We start from the raw sequence: 22,660 nt of genomic DNA on the forward strand, positions 1-22,660 counted from the left end.
AAAAAAAATGCCTTCTCTTTTTTTCCTGAGTTCCGCCGCTGGTCAAGATCTCTTTCACCACTCAGAAGGGTCTTCAGGACCAGGACCAGGCTCCCTGTTCGCCAAAGACCTTGCCAACAAAAAGCCTACCCCTCTTCAGGCCAGCCACCAAAACAGAGAAACTCCCGCTGCCCTCTGCCCCAAGCTCCCTATTCAGTGCCCAAACAGGCTAAACTGGGTGATCCCATGGCCCCGTGGAAGGGAGGGGGAGTGAAGGAGGCCTTTGGGAGCAAGCTGGGATATGCCAGTCAGAGAGAGGTTGCAGCAGAGGAGGAGCAGCCCCAGCAGAGGGGACCAGCCCTTGCAGGCTAAACGGGGGATCAAGGGGGGATAGGGAATGCCCCCGTTCCGTTTTCTGTGTCCCACCGCGGGCCAAGAACACTCTCCCCACTCAGGGTGGTCTTCAGGGACAGGACCAGGCTCCCTGTTTGCCCTGGACCTCGTCCAAAAAAGGTCTACCACTCTGCATGACAGGCCCCCAAAAACCTACTTGATTTAGTTGTAGTGTGGCGATCTGCTCTCAGTGTGGGCTTCACTGTTTCATGCTTGGGCTATCCCGCATCCGCCGCGTCTGCTTGCCTATTGATGAGTTTTTCATTTACCAGGTTGAAGTCTTCTGGTGGAATGACAGACTTAGACTAGTCCTGAGGGATAGAACCAATGGGAGTGGGTCTCTTGCTGAGTGTTGTGAGCCATTGGAGAGTATCCTGAAGAAGGAGAACAGTTTGGACAGCTTGGGAGAATGGTTAGGAGTGGTTCTGAAGGGGATAGTTCTCTTCCTGAGTCTGACCAGAAGTATAGTCTGGGTTCCTCCAGAGGGATCCAGATAGAAGGAGCAAAGTCTAGGGTGAAAATGAGTTGGGTCATTTACCAAAGCCTAACCACAGGTAGAATTCCTGCCACCTGGAGAGTCTGGAGAATCTGAGAAAGGGCAAGTCAGATTTTAGGGACACTATGGAGGAGAGTGCCCTATGTGGTATCGTTGTCTATGCTAGTGTAGGAGGAAGCAGGCAGGGTTTTGGATGGTCTAGGTGTAAAGAAGAAGCCTTACCTAGCAGCAACTTCAGAGCTGGTTCCTGGGAAAATCTGGAAGGTGTTAGGCAGCCTAGAAAGCTTGAAGTGCAGGTTCTACCTGGCACTGAAGCTGGTGTGGAGTCTGACAAAGGTAGGCGGGCTGCTGGATGACTTTAAATAGAGTAAGAAATGCCTACACAGAGGCATACAGCCCTAGGAAAGCCTGATGGGAAATTGGGAGTTGAGTGGCCTGAGGAGGAAGCTGCCTTGCTTTGAGCTATTTTATAAAATTTTAAAATATAAAACTTGTGTTTTATTTTTAATTTTTTTTTTATAAAATAGCTTTAATGAGGGCTGGAGAGATGACTCAGCTGTAAAAGACAGTTTAGTTAGAAGTATTCTCTGTCCTACTGGTCCGCCTGGACCAGTTTCTCCGTCCTCCCGTCTGAACACTTTATGAAGGCAACACTCAGAGACTTTACATCAGTTACAATTGTTTGACTAATGGTTTAGGCTTCTTATTGACTTGTTCTCTCATATATATTAACCCATTTCTATTGATCTGTGTATCACCACATGACCATAGTGTTACCTCTATTCTGGCATCTTTCTCTTTAGGCTGCTCTAGGCATCTCTTCTTGGGTGGCTACATGATGTCTCCCTGACTATGCCTTCTTTCTTTCTGTATCTTTGTTGGATTTTCCACCTACCTATATTTTGCCTGTCCATTGACCAAAACAGCTTTATTCATCAACCAATAAAAGCATCATCTATACAGAAGGACATCCCACATCTGGCTAGGCTTATAACCAAAATAGCTTTAAAGGAGAATCATGGACCGATGGTTAATTAAATGTCTGAAATACACAGATGATACTGGCATATATATGTATGTATTTATGTAGGTATATATATGTACATATATACCTATGTATTTGTATGTAACACACACACACACACACACACACACACATATATATATATATATGCAAGAAACCATTGCCACAAGCACTACAGACATCCTTTAAAAAATATTCCCCAGAGTCTTTTACAATTCCTCTTTCCTTTCCTTTTTCATTGTTAGAACGTTTCTACTTCATCCATATGTAAACATGATAATTTGGTTGCCTTTTCTAGAATTTTATAGTATGTAATCATTGTACACTGCATGTTCTTTAATTTGGCTGAATTCAGTCAGCATGGTTATTTTGAAATTCTTTAATATTTCAATTTATTTCTTTATTTGATGAATAATAACTTATTCTATGGAGAAACAGTAATTTCATTAACACATTCAATATTCAGCATGCTTCTAAGTAGAGTTATTGTGAGAATTCCCATAAGCCAATTTCTTTGTCTCTGAGATTTGTATTTCCATAAAGCAGATCTTCATTTCAATGAGTAATAAACAGAAAGATAAGTTCAAATTAAAAAAATTAAAATATATAAAGGTAACTGAGATCAGGTGTTAGGCAGCATTCTGCCAGACCAACTGACCTGTTGACAGCTGTCTTAGTTTATGTCTTACATTATGTTTCCTTATGAAATAAAACATGTCAGACTCACAAAGCCACCAGCAGTACAGTGCTTATACTGCATCTGATTTACAGATCCCTTGAATGAAGAACTCAGCGTCCTGTGAGTGAGGATGTGAAGTGATAGGAATATATGGCTAATGTTCTCTGGGTGCTGACCTCAAGTGAACTGGCTGTTTCCTAGCCATGAAACTAGGGTGTGTTATACTTAAATTTTTACAGAGCATGTTTACCCTCTGACCCTCTGTCATGATTCTAGGCCAAGTGCCTGTTATCAAAGTTTGCAAACAAACATTATCTGCAATTCCCTGCCAACTACCACTACTTTGTATTGCTGCAATTGAATCTACTTTTGATTTGGCCAACCTGGTGTTCTCTTGGGAGGCCTTGACACATGACTGACAAGTTAACAGGGGAATATATTGATTATAGAGGTTTGGGTCTAGAATATGGAATTGATTATGTCTTGTTTGCACGTAACCCATCAGCTGTAAGAGTAACCTCAGTTTTCGCCAACTGCTTTCTCAGGAATTGTGCATTTCTCTAAGCTAGTTAACCAAAAGTTTTCCATTATAGACATGCTCCTGGTGTCCACAAATCCCTCCAACTTTCACATTTGCTCCTGTGGAGAGGTTGCTGTGGAGAGCTTGGAAGACACTGAAGGATTTCTGGCCACAGAAGTAAGGCTTGGTAGTTGTAGAAATTTAGTTTGGTGGGTAAAGAAAACCAACATCATAACATCTCATCTTGAGGTCTGGAGACCTGGCTTTGCTCCTCTTGGTGGAGGCTGCTTCTCCCCAAAGTTTACTAACAGTAGAAGCACATATTTCCAATATAGGGGTATTATAGCTATAAAAATGTAGACAAAATTTTCAACTTAATATCAAACTTTTTTAACTGGTGTATATCTCTAAAGTCTTTATTCTGTTTTCTTCTATATGGAGTTGTTTTGGTGTTGTTGTTTATTTATAATTATACTGCAAGATCATGTGGTCCATAGAGTTTGATTTTCAGTTTCGTTTTATGAGCATTTTAGATGAATACTCAAAAATTATTCTTTTGTCAGGCATTTGTCCTATCATTTATTCTCCTGTTGTTGAATCCCAAGACTTTTGTCTCTCTTCACCCTGTGAATGACTTAGGAGGCTAATACTCTTCTTGCATATTATAATCACGCAGTCTTGCATTCCTATAAATGACATTATTGAAAAACAACATGGATTCCTCCACTCTTGTCTTTATAGGCATTCTAAATTAGTTACTATAATAACTACACTCTTCTGGGACCACATACAGTGTCTTCTTAGGATGCAGTGATGTGGTGACATTCTTACAGCATGCAAAAACACCTAGAGACCACCTGAACCCTAGCCAGCTTTAATTAGCTGTATTTCATTTAAGCTGCAGCTCTCTTCAGTTCCCTTGGTTGTATTTGGGACTGAGGCCCAGCTTTAAGGGGAAGAGGGCTTTTAAAGGCAAAAGTCACAGATACTTCATTTCTTCAGAATTTACAGATATGCAAGAAACTGCCTCCCCTCCGCTGTCACACAGAGATAATTAAGTTTACAAAAGCCAGAGTTGTGGTTAATCATTTCACAACAGTGGCACTATTCTGGAGAGGGAGCAAGGAATTAGGGCTGCCATATTAACCATTTTAGGATATCAGGTCTGGACAGTTACTAAAATGGATCATTTGCACAAAATCGAGTGTTCTCTAGTGACATGATGCTTTTTTTTTTAACAAGCCCTTTCACCAAATTCCAAATGAGCAGACTCTGGGAAAAAAAAAATCCAAAAACAGTTGAACATGTGAGACATATCACCCAGCAGATTCATTGATAAGTTTTATAGCCATGAAAGACAAAGTAATGAACCTCCTGTAGCCAATTAGTGGACCTGTTGCTGGAAGGGTAAAGAGGAGAGCAGGGTGTTAAAGAAAACTCAAGTTACTGGGCACTAAACAACTCATGTTACCACCACCCTAATCCCCTTCTAAATGACTGAGCAGACTGCTGGTGACCAAGTATCAACAAGACCTATTTGTATTTCTTTGAACCAAGTAGTCACTCTAGGCCCACAGCGCTATTGTCTTATTGCTGTATCCCACAATCTGGAGTGATATGTGACACACAACATTGTGAGGTGTCTACTGGAGCCATCAGGAAAAAGAGGACACAGCTAGCCATCTGTTTCTCCTCTTACAGAAAGCCATACACATCTTGGGATTTCTTCCTGAAGAGAAGTTTGAGTGCTATAAGATCATTGGAGCCATCATGCACATTGGAAACCTGAAATTTAGACAGAATCCCAGAGAAGAGCAACTGGAGGTTGATGGCACAGAAAGTAAGCCTTACTTTACAAAGATGCAATTTATAATTCTGTTCAGACCTCTGCTTTTCCAGGCCTGCCTCTTCTTTGCATGCACTTGATGTCTTCTTTTTGTTTTTCATTTTTTAGAGAATATGGAAAAAATCAGTACCATTTTCCTTAATTACTGTTACTTATTTGATTTTTTCATGTTGTGTTGCTGGGGGTTGAATTTAAGGCTTCATTCCTACTAAACAAACCCTCTGTAACCAGCCCATTATTATTGTCGCTAGGCTTTATGTCAATCATCATCCTAGTGTACCTTCTCACAGAATAAGAAGCATTTCTCAGTTAATTACTGGTAATGCCAGCAGAGCTTATGGGCTTTTGTGAAATACACTTTTAGCTCATGGACTATTAAGAAAATGGATGGAGCAAATTTTCATAAAATATCTTACGTGGTATTAGAGGGGATCATCTAAGAATAGACCCTTGAAATTCCAAAGTCAAACTGACTCCATCCTTTCAAAACTCTGAGGCTTAAAGTTCTGTTTCTTTTATTTTCATTAAAATAAAAAATCAGCCCTCCAGAATGAAGGAGAAAGGAGCTCCTGAGGTCCTTTCCTTAGTGAGGGCCATTGGCAGTTTATGTTTGCTGAGGGAGGGAGAGAGACTAACTTTTCTTTAGGGATGTAGCTCCTAGTCAGTAGTAAGTGGACTTGGGGTATTTTAATAATAATAAAAAAGAGGAAAATGGGTTGTTGAGTCTCAAGTGACTTGGAAGGAGATTGATAAGATCAAATATATATATGTATAAAAATTCCAAAGAGTAAATAAAAGTACTGTGAATACTATGTTCTTAATTGATTATAAAAACATCTCAGACATTATTACAATCAGTCATCTCTCTATAAAAGTGGAAAAAATTACAATTATAAAAAAGATAGCACAGCTATTGCAGTAATGACATTTAACTTAAAAATTCAATTTAAAAGAAGAACTATATACATTTAATTTTTTCAATGGACAATTGTTTCAGTTTTATATTTAAATTTTGATAATGTTTACATAACAAAATTGATCACTTTGGCATAAGTGTGCAAAAATGAAGTACAAAAATTAAGTACTCTGGGAAATTAAGTACATTCACATTGTTTTTGTCTTTTTCCAGTTTTTTTCATTATTGAAAACTGAATCATGTTAAGCTTTTTCTTTCTTTATCCTGAAAACCATAGCTATATGGTTTCTAGTTCCATGAATTTGATTAGACTAGGTACTTCATGTAAATGAAACCACCCAATATTTATATGTTTGTATCTGGTTTATTTCACTAAACACCATATCTTATTATATGATATCTGTATTATAGTATGTTTCAGAATTTCATCCTTTTAACCACTTTATTAATATTTAGTTATATGTATTTATATTGTCTTGTTTATCCATTTATCAATTTATGTACAGCTGGGTGACTTCCACTATTTGTTCTGAATGAATGCTAGTGTAAGAGTATCAATTTTATCCCCTGCATTTACCTCTTCTGTGTGTCTTTTTATAACTGGAATTACTGGATTAAATGCTAATTCTATGCTGTAATTTTGAGGAGCAGTCAAATTGCTTCCACAGTGCCTCACCATTTTATAGTGCCAACAGAATACACAAAAGTTCTCATTTAAATGTGTGCAAACTCTTGGCTTGCTTTTGTTTTTATAGTAACTATTCTCTGATAGACTTATAGTTATGTCTCATTACATTTCCTTCCTGATTAATAATGTCGAGCATCATTTTGCATGTGTATTTAAAATTTGTATATCTTTTTCTTATAAATATCTGTTAAGGATCACTTCTCATTCTGTGACTAGGTTGTGTGACCTTATATTGTTTAACCCAGTACCAGGGATATTTTTATTCTTGAGATACATGTAAACAAGGTATCATCAAGGTATCTTTATGAGAGATAAAGGTAAAACAATTATGTATCAACTGGTAATTCAGTGAAAGTACAACAGAATGAAAGAATAAGTTTTATGAGATTATGGATGGGTTTGGTGTAGATGTACTGATCAGGTGGTCCCTTTAGAAATGACAGTTTTTGAACACAGGTATGGATGAAAGACGAGAATAATATGAAGACCTGTTATCTTTATGTATTATAGGTCATATGATCTTATGTCAACTTCTTCTTCTCTGTTGCTTTTTTCCGTGTTTTGAGATAACGGTGTTGTTATAGCTATGGTTTTTTCTCTTATTAGTTTCTGAGATTGGGCTCTTACCACATAACTGTGGTTAAATTTTAACTCATGGCTCAAGTGTCCTCTTGGTTGAGTCTTCCAAGTAATTGGGACTGTGTGCCACAGAGTCTAGTAAGGGAAAGGCCACTTTTGTCTCTATTATTTTGTTTTATTTTAAGCATCTTTGTTTATCAACATATATAAATTAATAAGATTATAGGTTTTATTATGAAATTTTTATGTTTTTGAAGAGTTATTTTTGTTATAGAAGTCAGGCATATTCACTAATAAATCAGAAAGTAGTGCTATTGGAAATAACTAATCCCATCTACTCTTTCTGGTGATACATTTTTAAGTTCTTCATCTTCCTCACCTGTACTTTAGCTAAGTGCTTTCTATATCAAGACAAGCTTTGTGCATGTTTTCTCCAGTGTTAAAGACTATCTCTAAATCTAGTATTATCCACAAGCAAGGTTAGTTCAAGTTCTCAGGATGTCATCTTACATTAAAACTTAAAAACAAAATAACATTCAATATTTTAGGGTTACTTCTTAACCATTTCAGAGAGCACTGTGTATTCAAAGATGCACATTGGATTTATCCTAAAAATTTACACTATATATCACATGTATACTTCACTTTTTGAGTGGGGAGTAAAAAGAAAATACGACAGTAATATATACCAAAATATAAATTACTTCACTTGTATTACAATTTTAAATAATAATAAAAAGCATACTTCTATGAATAAGTGGCCATATGATATTCATAAAATTCTGTAAACATAGTATTAGTTGTAAAAAAAAATCATCATTTTCCATGGTAGGTTTATAAAGTTCTTATGACTCCCAGTTATCTTCCTCAAGTCTTAGTTAATGAAGCCCCACCATAGACTATGCCAATCTTCATTTCTTTATTTAATTTCCATTATATAAGCATATCTTATCTTACTTTTTATCAGTTGATGGGCTTTTTTTACATTTTGAGTACTATAATAATATTACTGGAAATACTCTATTTATTTTTTGTATAAATATCTTTATTTCTCTTAGATTCTTATGCAAGAGTGAAATTGCTGGGTCCTACAATAACTCTGTGTTTAATCTCTAAGAAATTGTCAGACCATTTTCTGTAATGGCCATGCCACATGTGAATGTCCACATCTGCACCAACACCTGTTACTAGCTTTCAATGAAGCCATTCTAAGAGATCATTAAGTGGTGCTTCAGTGTGGCTTGATTTGTATCTATAAGAAGTAGATTCCTTCATTTAGCATTCAGCCATTTATTGCAAAGCTGCAATCTATGTTTTTACACTGATCTAAACACACAGTCCTTTTACCCTCTATGCAGTGTGTTTGGCTACAATGAAATGATTTCCACAGTGTTTTTCATTCTCTTTCACTCTTCTCCCTCTGTTCTTGACATTCTTCTTTTCTTGTGTGATCAGATGCTGACAAAGCTGCTTCTCTAATGGGCATTCACTCTTCTGAGCTGGTAAAGGGCCTGATCTACCCCAGGATCAAAGTTAATAATGAGTATGTTACCAGAAGTCAAAATGTCCAACAGGTAATGTAACATTTGAGGGCACTGTAATTGTGTGATCATGAATTATTTTATACACATAGTTACATATTTTCAACATAGGGCAATGAAAATAATAATTTTCTATGAAAGTAGTAAAGAGATCTAGTGTGGTAAGTATTTAAATATTCTAATTAAAGACATTACAGTAGTAAGGGACTATGCTGAGTATTTTGACAATTCTCCCTTAGGTAACACTTCACTTGTGAGCTACACCTTGGTTGTTCAGCTAAGAAACTTATAGAACTTTATAGGATTGAAGTGAAATACCTTGGAGGACTGACATCTCTTTACATACTAGCTCCCTTAGTGTAATCGACACATGGTTACATTAGTGAAGAGTAGGTTTTAGCCTGTATGTTGAAGATATGATTTAAAGGCACAAAAAATTGAGAAGAGACATAAAATACAGAAAGCTATGCTGATTTAGATTAATATAAATGGCAAATGTTTTGGATGGCTGAGCTTCAGACTTTTCCTTATGCAGCAAATATGTCTAGGGTTGTTGGGAACTAAGATAATTTAAGTATACCAGTAAATTTCAGAATAATTTATGTCTGCTAAATGTATTAATCAGTGTAATGCAAACCATATTACTGTACTAGATGTATTCCAAAATCTCAGAGGTAACTAAAAATTTGTTCTCTTACTGAAACAAAATCCAGTATTTAATGCACAGCATTCTTGCATAGTGTACTCATGCTACCTGGGACACAGCCTGTGACATTGTGGACAAGGAGAAAAGGTCAGTTGAAGGGAGGTTCTCCACCCTCCACTTGGGACAGTGGTGTTAGAACTTTCATTTATATCCAATGATGAGAATTTCTCATATTTTCTCTTCGCTATGGGAAAGGTAATGAATATGGTTTTTCTAGAAAAAGAAAATAGTACAGTAAAGTCATAACATTGCCTCTATCATCCATAACACACACACACACACACACACACACACACACACACACACACACACACACCTAGGACTAGGTTTTGGTGACTCATGGGAGGCATCCAGGTGGCAGGGGATGGGGAATCAGGATTCAAGGTCATCTTTTGATGAGTGAGTTTGAGGCTAGCCTGGACTATATGAAACTCTGGACTCTGCTCCTTCCCCCAAAAGAAAAACAAAAACAAAAGCCCCCTACACACAATTGATGGACTGGATGTATGAAAGCCTTAAAAGGCTTGACCATCATGGAGTTACCTTAAGCCTCATTGAGAAAATTAAAACAATGACACAGTCATCTACTTTAAGATACCAATGCCTTCTTTAAGCATAAGTCTAGTATTGAAAATGATAGTTTTGTAAATGTCTGTTTAGCTTGTGCATCTGGGGATGTTTCTCAGTGGTAGAACACTTTGCCTAGCATAGATTTGTCAATTCTAACACACACACACACATGCACACACACATACACACAGAGAGACAGACACATATACACTAGAAATGCTTATCTTGCTCTTGTCTTACAATACTCAGAAGTAAGTGGAGCAGGAATATTTATAATGTATTATCTGAGGAAACATTTAAGGTAACCTTGGTAACCTTTAAGGCCATGGATTATGCCTGAGTCATTCTGGGACACTAGCATCTAGCACACTGCTCTGCAACCAGCAGGTGATTAGGTACTAAAACAGTACAGCTTTGTGGAAGTCAAGTCACATTGTAAGTATTTTTCAGTGTCACCATTTCTTAGACAGTCACCATAACATGGATGTATGATATTCTGTGACTGTAGGATAGCATCTTTCTTCTTATAAAACCAATGAGCCTGGGAGAAGAAGGTAATTGAAATCCACCTCTTAAGTTAGTGTTTTACAGGAGATTAAGTTGTAACTCCAGCCTTTAACAGAACTAGTTAAGAATGCTAACGTGTTATTTTTCAACATTTAAAAACAAACCACCTCATCCTCTTGGAAACAGTAAAAAGGAAATTTCTTAGCCTCACTCTTGGTGTAGGAGGTCATTCTGTCTTTGTTTTATTTTCATTGGTTAATAAAGAAACTGCTTTGGGCCTGTTGATAGGGCAGAACTTATGTAGGTGGGAAAAATTAAAGGGAATGCTGGCAGGAAGAAGGCAGAGTCAGAGAGACGCCATGGATCTGCCATAGACAGACGCTGGGAATTTTATCCAGTAAGCCACTGCCTCGTGGTGATACACAGATTAATAGAAATGGGTTAAATCAAGATGGGAGAGTTAGCCAATAAGAGGCTAGAACTAATGGGCCAAGCAGTGTTTTAATTAATATAGTTCCTCTGTGTTTATTTTGGGGGTCTGGGCAGCCGGGACGAACAAGCAGCCCTTTCCTTGCAACACACTCTGACAGAGCAATTTGTATCAGAATGATTTTCCCTAAGGCCTTCATTCAAGAAGGCAAGGACCACACTGACAACAGAATAAAAAAAAAAAAACTGGAAGTCAAGACTAGACAGACTCCAAGAACACTAATGGAATAGAACTACTGTATCCCAGGGAAGGGAGCCAGCTGCTAAGAATCTTACAGCTTATCAATTAGCAGCTTCAGCAATAGCAAAGCAAGTTCTAGGGATTATAGATTTTAATAGTAATAGTTTAAAAATATTATTGGCTATGGTGTATTAAAAGAAAGAAATATTCTGACACTAAATGGTGAGTAAGACTTTATTCAGAACTGTTGACATGGAGATATTGCAGTAGAAAAGAGACTTTGTAATCAACTCCACATATAGCCATAGCTAGTAGGAATTTATAGGCCAAGAACAGGCAAATGGAGTGAGTGATTGCACATTTCTAAGAAGAAATCAAGAAAAAGGGACTGCTGGTGAACTGGATTAGTAGGCTTTTTGATATAGACAGGTAAAGAATTTATACATGAAATGGAGAATGAGATACATCATCAGGTATCAAGGACAGGAAGTCTTCATAAAATTACATAAGAGGATTTTTCTGGCAACTGGCCTGGGTAGATGGGAATGGTTTTACTATACAGACTTTGTACTTCTATGGCTTGGCTTGAGTCCTGACATCTTTTAAAAGTTTCCAATGATGCTGATACTGATAACAGGTCTTTGGACCACCACAATCAGAAAAGGCTCCAGAGTTAGGCATCAAACCATATCCTAGGATATTAATAGGAACATGATTTATCTCTTACACTTCTGATAATGAAACACTGTGCTAACTTTCTTCTCCTCTTCTTTCCTCCTTTCCCCAACCCTCTCTTGCTTCTTTTTTCCTCATTATATTCAGCATAATTTCAAAACCATGGAAGACTAATAATCACATGCTGGTTTGACTAGAAGGTGTTTGCAGATAGACAATGCCCAGGATTAAAACAAACATTGTTTTAAATTTTTTAAAACAAATTTTAAAAATGGAACACTTTAAAGATTTACTTTTATTGTTTGTGTGTATGAGTCTGTATGTGGGTGTGAGCATGTGTGAGACCAGAAGAGGGCATTGAATCCTCTGGACTGGAGTTACAAGCAGTTGTGAGCTGCCTGACCTGAGTACTGGAAGGGAGCAGCAAGTAGTCTTACAACACTGAGCTATCTCACTACATAGTTATGAAGAAAACATGTAAATATGATTTCTAGGTAACCTATGCGGTTGGTGCTCTGTCTAAGTCAATATATGAAAGGATGTTTAAGTGGCTAGTGGCACGCATGAACCAGCTCCTGGATGCCAAGCTGCCAAGTCACTTCTTCATTGCTATTCTTGACATCACTGGTTTTGAAATACTTGATGTAAGTATATGTGGTAAGAGTAAAATCAATGAGTATTTCAAGAAAAGTTGTGAAATGGCACCATGGGAAAACAAGATCAAAGCATGCTAAGGATCATTATGTCTAATATCAATGAATATAGAGTGGGAAATATCTTGTAGGATCCCATTCATGGACAGTGAACTATAGGCACCTAATGACTAAACAAAAAACAAAAATAAACTTAGAATGTTGTATTTATATATTTGTGAATACATATACACACACATATATGTGTAATAATAACAAAGAAAAAGAGGTTATCAGCTTGAGAGGAGGGGTACATGGGAAGGGCTAGAGGGAGGAAAAGGTGGGGTAAGTTTATAATAATTCTATTTCAGTTTTGAAAAGAAAATAAAAACAAACAAATAAATAGAATCATTTTACCTAAACCTTAAGGGCTACTTTGATTAAAAAAGAGCTATCATCAGCAGTAATAATTATCATTACTACAATTAGTGTTAAGTATTTAATTTCTTAATCCAAATTTAAATCAAAGTAAATAAAGTCCTTTGTGATTTTTTGAATCATAATTCCATTGAGTATTGTTTTATTACAATAATCATTAGTTTGTAGATTTATCTGGAGGAGACAGGAATTTAGCTGAGCACTGTTACTGCTTGGGTACATTTGTCATTGTGCAATGGTGGTTACGATTTCTCATTAATATGTATCCTTGCAAGTAGACTTCTATCTCATTATTTATTTATTTATTTATTTATTTTTTGGTTTTTCAAGACAGGGTTTCTCTGTGGTTTTGGAGCCTGTCCTGGAACTAGCTCTTGCAGACCAGGATGATCTCAAACTCACAGAGAACCGCCTGCCTCTGCCTCCCTAGTGCTGGGATTAAAGGCGTGCGCCACCACTGCCCGGCTTCTATCTTATTTTTAATTCTCTTCCTTTTATTCTTAGTACAATAGTCTTGAGCAACTCTGCATCAATCTTACCAATGAAAAGTTGCAACAGTTCTTCAATCAGTACATGTTTATTCTGGAGCAAGATGAATACAAGAGAGAAGGCCTTGAGTGGATAGCCATTGACTATGGTCTGGATTTTCAAGCCTGCATAGATCTCATCGAGAAGGTACGGTATATGTACTTGTTCTCCTCACCCATTTTTCTTTATAAACTATCACAGCTTACCTTGCTGATCCATCTCAGGAAGCGGCCTCTGTCAGCAGATGGGGGATGGGTCTGAAAGGCTCTGTCCATCTTCTCCTGATGGTCTTTGTGTACAGGATCCGTGGCATGCCAGCTAAACTCTGCCGTCAGCTGCCCTACTCCATCTTGTGTAATACAGTCTGACTGCACATTTGCAGCTCGTGCACTATCTTTACTGTTAAAATGCAAAGGCACTTGGTGAAATCAAATGGCCAACCTCTGTCTTTCTCAGGAGAAAAGCAGAACTGAAAATGTGAATTCTGCAGCACCTGTCTCATTAACAATGAGCATACCCATACCAGGGGAAGCTTAAGAAGATTGGGCATGGGTGGGAGCACCCCTCGCAGTCCTGACTTCCTTGCTCATGTTCTCCCTCCTTCATCTCCTCATTTGGGCCTTGGGAGCTCTGTCTAGCCCTCCAATATGGGTCTCTGTCTCTCTCTCCATCCATGGCCAGATGACGCTTCTATGGTGATATGTAAGATATTCATCAGTATGGCTATAGGAAAGGGCCATTTCAGGCTACCTCTCCTCGGCTGCCCAAGGAACTAGCTGGGGATATCTCCATTGATACCTGGGAACCCCTCTAGAGTCAAGTCTCTTGTCAACCCTAAAATGGCTCCCTTAATTAAGATATCTTCTTCCCGTCTCCCATATCCACCCTTCCTCCATCCCAACCATCCCATTCCCCCGGGGTCTCCCCATCTCCCATTACCCCCACTCCACTCCCACCCCCAAGACCCCCCATTTATGCCTGGGGCTGATCTAATGGGAGCTCACCAAGGCCAGCTCGACCGGAACCGAAAAAGCATGGGATCAAACCGGACTCTGAACGTGGCGGACAATGAGGGCTGACTGAGAAGCCAAGGACAATGGCACTGGGTTTTGATCCTACTGCATGTACTGGCTTTGAGGGAGCCTAGTATGTTTAGATGTGCACCTTCCTGGACCTGGATGGAGCGGGGAGAACCATGGACTTCCCACAGGGCAGGGAACCCTGACTGCTCTTTCGACTGGAGAGGGAGAGAGAGGGGAGTGGGGGGAGGGGGAGGGAAATGGGAGATGGAGATGCGGAAATTTTTAATAATAATAATGAAAAAAGAAGATTGGGCAAATTAGCATGCAGATAAACAATTGATACAAAACCTTAGGGTTGGTACCCAGCAGAATATTGTTTGTTTTTTTAATTCAACTGGTAACAGTTATTTTAAATAATTTGTATCAGTGTTTCATGGCTTATTAACAAATTAGCTGTAGTATATGGTTTCTGAATTTTGTGAGGCCCCTTACTCTGCTCTGTGTTCTGGGATGGATTAATGGGGTCTGATAGAAGGGCTCATGTTCTCTTTTCTGCTGCTTTGTCTACCAGAACAAACATGTCACATGGTAATAACCGCAACATTTCTTGGTTTTATCAGGAATTAAAGTAGATTTTGGAGACCAGTCTAAGCAGATCAAAACCTTTGCCTTTGTAAAAGTTCTTTTGCTGCTTTAACATTTTATTGTCACCAACCCTGTCAGGAAGGATGTAGGGTAACTGACCTTTCACTGATTTATGCATTTTTTTAGGTTTTAGATTAAAATAAATACTATTCTTCTTAAAAAGAACAAACATTGCACTGATTTTATTTTGGTCAGTAAATTTCTCGATGAGGAGGGCAGCTTGAAAAATATAAATAAATTCCATATATCACTATAAACTTGTTAAAAAATGATAGAATAAACCAACTGTGTTGTGGTAAATTGTGTGTGTGTGTGTGTGTGTGTGTGTGTGTATGTGTGTCTATTTTATGATTAGAAATAAAACAGAGCTTCAGACCAGCAAAAGGAAAGATTTAACTTTTAGTAACTGTCACTTCGCACACCTGCTTACACTGCTTACAAGATACTACTTTCAAGTAGAAAGAGGGATATAGAGATGCTTCACCCTGTAGTAGGTCAGTGTTATTATTTGACCTGAGGTGTAGGCGGAGACTACCCATTTGTTACATTTCAAGGGGTGACATATACTTGATTAACAACAAATTTTCATTCATCTCAAAGTCAATATTGACTTCAATGGGAGCCAGGGACCAGGGGCTCTTCAGGTGTGTGTTCAGCTCTGTGTGAATGAGCACTGTCCCTTGTTGTGAGGCTTTGCAACTCTCCTCTTGTTAACAGGCCTCTTCCTGGGAAATGCTTGTGTTTTTAAAGGATTCATTCCAGATTTCTATAAGTGCTGACTGTTGGTATATAGGAAAACACAAGGTATAAGATGGAGTTCATTTTTCCAAGAGCTTGAATGGGTCCTTCAACTATTTAAGTTATGGTATTCCACTTTTCTCCATCCTGCCTTCTTGATAGTCTTTTTCATTTTGCCAAGAACTCACAAAATAAGTGTTTTATGTATAAAATAGGTATCTATTTTACATGGAATTCTTCATGCTGACAAGACCTTTTAAAGCTGCATCTCGAGTCTTGGGATGCAGGGAGATGCCACAAATAACTTTTGGAATATTGTTCAATATACTTTCTATAAAATGTAGGTAGGCTTTAGGTCTGATGGAGGAGGGTCATCTGTCTATGTGTTACTTTCATTGGTTAATAAAGAAACTGCCTTGGCCCTTTGATAGGACAGAAAATTAGGTAGGTGGAGTAGATAGAACAGAATGCTGGGAAGAAGGAAAGTGAGGTCAGACGCTATGGAGCCAGCCACCAGGCCAGACATGCTGAATCTTCCCCAGTAAGCCACCACCTTGTGTGCTACACAGATTATTAGAAATCAAGTTGTGAGAGTTAGCCAGCAAGAGGCTAGAGCTAATGGGCCAAGCAGTGTTTAAAAAGAACACAGTTTCTGTGTAATTATTTCAGGTAAAGCTAGCTGGGAGGCGGAACGCAGCTCGCCCCATCACTACATAGGTCCATGAGCATTTTTTTTAAAAGATAGAAATGCTGAGATCTGCTAAATGGCTCAGTGGGTAAAAGTAATTTACAGAAGCCTGACAACCTGAGCTTGATCCACAGAACCCATCTAAACCTGGAAGTAAGAATTTACTCTAAAAAGTTGCCATCCTATGGCCTCTGCACATGCATTGTGACAGGTGTGTATACACCTTCCCATCTTACCCATGCACATATGTGTGTGTGTGTGTGTGTGTGTGTGTGTATGTGTACGTGTGTGTGTGTGTAATATTAGAGTGGCAAATAATTGCAACCTTTATCTTTAAATACCTGATGAATTATGTGGAATAAGACTCATTTCTGTGTTTCTAGTGAGATATTCAGAACAAGGAATTTTAAGTAAACATAAATTTTGTTTTAATAATAATCCAGTGCCTTGATCTGGTATGGCTTTTATGCATGGAAACATAAGCAATTTCCCTCAGAAAGCTGATTGCTCTTTGGGCTGACAAGGGAGGGGGACTTGATTGGGGGAGGGGGAGGGAAATGGGAGGCGGTGGAGGGGAGGAGGCAGAAATCTTTAATAAATAAATAAATAAATAAATAAATAAATAAATAAATAAATAAAAAAGAACAAAAAAAGCAATTCTGATGGAAATTCAAGGATCTACTAAGAAAGTTAGAGTACATACATGAAGTAGTTTGAAGGTAATTGCCCCTGTAATCTCATAGGGAATGGCACTATCAGAAGGTGTGGCTTTGTTGGAGGAGGGCTTTGAGCTCTCTTATATTCTCAAGACATGCCCAACTTCTCAGACCACTTCCTGTTGTCTGTGGGATTAAGATGTATCTCCTTTTTCACTCAGCTCCTTCTCCAGCACCATGTCTATCTGTATGCTGCCATGTCTATGTCCCACCATGACGGTAATGGGCTAAACCTCTACAAGCCATACAATTAAATGTTTTCCTTTATAAGAGCTGCCGTAGTCATGGTGTCTCTTCACAGCTATAGAAATTCTAACTAAAGCCGGGCGATGGTGGCACACGCCATTAATCCCAGCACTCGAGAGGCAGAGGCAGGCGGATCTCTGTGAGTTCGAGACCAGCCTGGTCTACAGAGCTAGTTCCAGGACAGGCTCCAAAGCCACAGAGAAACCCTGTCTTGAAAAACCAAAAAAAAAAAAAAAAAAAAGAAATTCTAACTACTAAGACAATCTTCAGTGTCTCCTCCAGACTCAAAGAATGAAAAGGGTTGGAGAGAAACATAAGTCCTGTGCTCTTACAACAAGCAATTATGTTCTATCTTAATTGTCATACTTTGAACTCCTTTCACCTGTTTCTCTGACTATGCATTGCATGTCATTTTTGGCTATGTAATTTATAATTGGAGCCAATGTCTAAATAAAATTGTCATATCTTTAATTGGGATTATCTGAAATGGGAGTTGATCTTAGAAAACATTTCAGTTATTTATAGAGTGGATAGGTAAATAATGTTAATATAAAAGAAATATAAAAATATCACAAACATCTGAGATTTTTTCTTATTTGCCAAGTATGTTTTCCCTGTGCATATGGTTTAGTGGAAGAATCCATTAGAAATTGTTCAGATTGAAAACTTGTCTTACATTCCTTATTTTCTTCATTAGGAAGTGGTGGCATAATTGTACTTTCAACCACATCATATTTGAAATGACTTTTCACAAGCTCTGACACCATTTCTAGGCAGACTAGGGGCAGCCAACTATGATGGTCTGAGCCGAATCTAGCCTGCAGTCTGGTATTACTGAAACATTGCCACTTGTTTTGTTTCCATATGCTTCAGGAAATGATTAGATAGCAAACAAGTTGCCAGGACTACTTAGGAAAAAAATCTGCTTAAGGAAATAATAACATATTCTGTCCCATCTCCTTGTATATTCCTAAAGCCCTTTAACATATAAATAAAACATTGTTATCTCATAAATTTCCAATATGCTGACTCCTACCTTAAACCATTTTCCCTTCAAAAACAAATCAGTTCATATTACTGCATGTTTAATGTCCCCCAAAAGGCTTTTTATTACGTTCAAAATCCAGCCATCTTACCACAGCCGGTAAATTCTTTAGGATCCAGCTGCATTTAACTTTGTGATGCCCAACTCCGGCCCCCCTCCCGCCCCACCTTATGTTCTGGCTGTCTTTGCTTGGATCACACTTGCTTTGGGCAGGATCTTAGTCTCATAAGTGTCTTCTACCTTGGGGTCTCTGCTATCTTCATTTTCCTCTTTCTGTGCCAGAATACTTTAATCAGATGTTTCTGGGTTGTTTTCATCCGGGGCAATGAGGTCCCTGCCCCTTCATTCTCAGTCTTTGTACTTCATACAGTTTCTTCAGAGTGCCTATGTGGAATTAAGTTAATTTTTCCAGTTATCTGTTTATTTCCCTGTTACCCCCACCCCACCTGCCTGTCATTACAGTGTGCAGCTCACTTCTGCCCCTGCCCGTATCAGTATGACAATGCAGGTAATAAATAGTTAACAGGACATGTGTTCTGTGCAGGGGAGAGCATCTCTTGGAGCATCTAATTTTATGATGAAAGGCCTATATTGATGTGTTACTGGAAATACTCTGTTTCTCATGTTTTTAGAACTCACTTTCATCCCTCTCCCACAGCCCATGGGCATTCTTTCCATCCTTGAAGAGGAATGTATGCTTTCTAAAGCCACTGACAAGACTTTTGAGACCAAGCTCTTTGATAACCATTTTGGAAAGTCGCCCTACTTCCAGAAACCCGCATCTGCTGAGAAGAAATACGAAGTTCACTTTGAACTCGCTCATTATGCTGGAGGGGTGAGTTAGTCCTAGATTCCCAGGCCCATACTTTCTGGACTCTACATCAAATGGACTTGTCCAAAACCCTCAGCTAATATTTCAGTACTGTATATGTTAAATGATGAGATGAAAAAAATACATCTCCGTGCCAGTGGAGAGGTGGTGATATCATTTGATGCTCATAAAATGAAACATCCACACGACAGTGGCTTAGGCACAGAGGTCAGAAATCTCACTCAGCCTCAAAACAGGGCTGCTGTGAAACGCCTGGAGATCATCCGTGTTATGGGACACCTCCCCTCGTTTGTCTTTTTTTTTTTAATTGTGTAAGTGATTTCAAATCACCTTTTTAAAAGACATGATGTGGAGTGGTGATCTCTAAATTTTAGTCAAAATTTTTCTAATGACCCTTATTGCCTCTACATTGACACATATGTCTTTTTTTTTCCTTCTTGTAGCCAGTGATTGCAAGAGGGTGGATATATAGCAAATGGATGATAACAACATACCTCAACCTACAAATGACCTTCCATGTGTCCTCAGATATAGTCCTCTTCTTGGTGTCATGGAATATAGTAATAACTACATCTAAAATATTGTTGTGTTTGTTAATTTTCTTCTGAGTATTCAGTATTTGTCAAAGGAATAGTTTTTTTTTCTACTGCCACCAATGAAAAGGTGTCGATGTGAATTGATTCTAACAGAGATAAAGTCCCATCCCTGTCCCTTTCTCTGTCTTTTCCCTTAAGTTTTTTTTCTCACCCATTACTTCTTTCTCTGTCAATTCTTTTTAATTTTACTTTTCTTTGAAAATGTGAAATTTAAAAATCTCACTGGGCTACAAGATGGCCTTCTGGAATGCTACTCAGTATTGTTACTAAATTAAAACTAAATAAAACCACTTGTGGGTTTTAAAAAATGCAATGCATACAGTTCCTTTTCCAGTGTATGAATGTATACCTTTTCTCATTTTGTTACCTGAAACGCACGTCTTTCCAAAGGTCCCTTATAATATCAGTGGTTGGCTTGAAAAGAACAAAGACATACTTAATGAGACAGTGGTGGCTCTCCTTCAGAAGTCCTCCAATAAAGTCCTGGCCAGTCTCTTTACAAAGAACTTCCTTTCTGGCAGTGGTAAGTTGGTCTCCATTGAAGTTTTACCTCCCCCTGAGAACTGGAGGATGAGGTGACTTTTACAACAGTCCTTTCTGCTTTCTGTGATAAAAACGTCTGCTTTCTGTGAAGTTCTTCCTGTTGTAGAGGGTTCATGGCCAATTCCTGCTTTTGTTTAGACTTACCTACAAGGAAAAAACCAACAACACAGCTTGATGAAATGTTTGGGGACAATAATAATCCTTAAATATATATCAAGAGACTTATCTAAGTTTTGCAAATCTTAATTGACTTTATTTGCAATTCTAAATTGGTTGACAATCTGAAACAACAAAACAAAAAACCAGATTCATATTACACCATGCCACCACAAGAGCAAGAGGTGCTCTTCATATCTAGAGACAAGAAAATGATGCATAAAACTGGAAGTTCTTGAGACAACTTTGTTGATTATAGTTCGCATGTCTTAGGTGAATATGGTTTGAATAGTTGGCTGACTATTTTTGACTAGTGTGGGAGGTCCTTCTGTATATGTGTTGCTTTATTGGTTAATGAATAAAGAATTTGCCTTGGCCTGTGATAGGGCAGAGTAGAGCTAGGTGTGGAAAACTAAACTGAATGCTATGAAAAAGAAGGTGGAGTCAGAGAGAAGCCATGTAGCCCCACCGGAGAACTTTACTCGGTAAGCCACTGCTTTGTGGTGATACACAGATTAATGGAGATAGTTTAGTTTAGGATATGAGTTAGCCGAAATTATGCTTAAGCTTTTGACCAAGCAGTGACTTAAAGAATATAGTTTCTGAGCGATTATTTTGTGGTCTGGGCAGCTGGAAATGAACAAGTAGCATCTCCCAACAGATTAGGACCTGGCAACTTGCTCAGCGTTGGCTGTAATTTGCCAACCAGAGAAACATTTGAGATCAATTTAAGAAGCCCTAAGGCAGCTTTGGGCCAAAGTTTTTCTATCTGTCTTCTATCTATCTATCTATCTATCTATCTATCTATCTATCTATCTATCTATCTATCTATCTATCTATCTTCTTTTTTGTTGTTGTTAATACAGGTTGAAAAATCACAATATTTCCACTGTGTCTATGAACTTTATTTATTTTGCAAAATGGGAACTGTAGGTAAATATTAAATCTGTCTAGTTCAGATTCCCTCAGCACACATGGGATGGAGTATACCAGCTATTCTTTCAATAGGGTGTGCACTCTCACTTCCTAACATTCTCTCCTTTCTATTATTTTATACCCAGCTTCACATTAATTCCTGGTCTTTCTTAGCTTATTTTAGGTCTCCTGATAACATGGTCAAGAAATAGATGTAGAATTTAGCATTTCCTGCATTTTTCAGTGCATAACAATATAATTAAGGAGCAAACATAACATACTCTGGGCCTATGCAGAGGAGAGAGAAATGAAAGTGATTGTGTTTTGTTTTTGTAATTTGGAGACAATACAGTTGCCTGATTCTATTTTTAGTATTTTTTTTTTTAAAGACTGTGTCTTGACAGTGAATGATCCCAGACTTCTTACAACTGGCACAAATACTGTGTCTCCCTTTGGTCTGTGTCTTCTATTGTGCCTGAGTTGGTGAGGCAGTGGCCATATAATTTACACTTCTTTTTTCTTATTTTATTGAGCTATACTTTTTTCTTTCCTCCCCTTCTTGCCGCTCCCCTATCCTTCAACCCTCTCCCATGGTCCCCATGCTCCCAATTTACTCAGGAGATCTTGTCTTTTTCTATTTCCTGTGCAGATTAGATCCATATATGTCTCTCTTAGGGTCCTCATTGTTGTCTAGGTTCACTAGGGTTGTGAATTGTAGGCTGGTTTTTTTTTTTGTTTTGCGTTAAAAAACGTAGCAACTTAGGAGTGAGTAGATATATTTGTCTTTCTGGTTCTGGGTTACCTCATTCAATATGATGTTTTCTAGCGCCTACAAAATTCAAGATGTCATCATTTTTTTCTGCTGTGTAGTACTCCATTGTGTAAATACACCACATTTTCCTTATCGAGGAGCATTAAGTTGTTTACAGGTTCTGGCTATGACAAACAATGCTGGTATGCATGTAATTGAGCATATGTCCTTGTGGTATAATTGAGCGTCCTTTGGATATATACCCCAAAGTGGTATTGCTGGGTTTGGAAGAAGGTTCTTTCCTAATTTTCTGAGAAATCACCACACTGACATCCAAAGGGGCTGTATCAGCTTGCACTCCCACCAGCAATGCAGGAGTG

General features: G+C 38.2%; 1 protein-coding gene across 1 annotated transcript in view; it reads left to right on the forward strand.

The window, feature by feature from the left end:
• Positions 1–22,660, forward strand: part of Myh15 (myosin heavy chain 15) — a 138,063-nt gene that overhangs the window by 28,394 nt on the left and 87,009 nt on the right. Inside the window, exons 10-16 of the mRNA XM_005345129.2 lie at positions 3,165–3,268; positions 4,793–4,931; positions 8,576–8,694; positions 12,284–12,433; positions 13,364–13,534; positions 19,146–19,322; positions 20,306–20,438. Coding sequence (XP_005345186.1) covers positions 3,165–3,268; positions 4,793–4,931; positions 8,576–8,694; positions 12,284–12,433; positions 13,364–13,534; positions 19,146–19,322; positions 20,306–20,438 — 993 coding nt within the window. The remainder of the gene's footprint in view (positions 1–3,164; positions 3,269–4,792; positions 4,932–8,575; positions 8,695–12,283; positions 12,434–13,363; positions 13,535–19,145; positions 19,323–20,305; positions 20,439–22,660) is intronic.

This window comes from Microtus ochrogaster, chromosome 2 (assembly GCF_000317375.1).
Source record: "Microtus ochrogaster isolate Prairie Vole_2 chromosome 2, MicOch1.0, whole genome shotgun sequence".
In the NCBI taxonomy this organism is placed as follows: Eukaryota; Metazoa; Chordata; class Mammalia; order Rodentia; family Cricetidae; genus Microtus; species Microtus ochrogaster.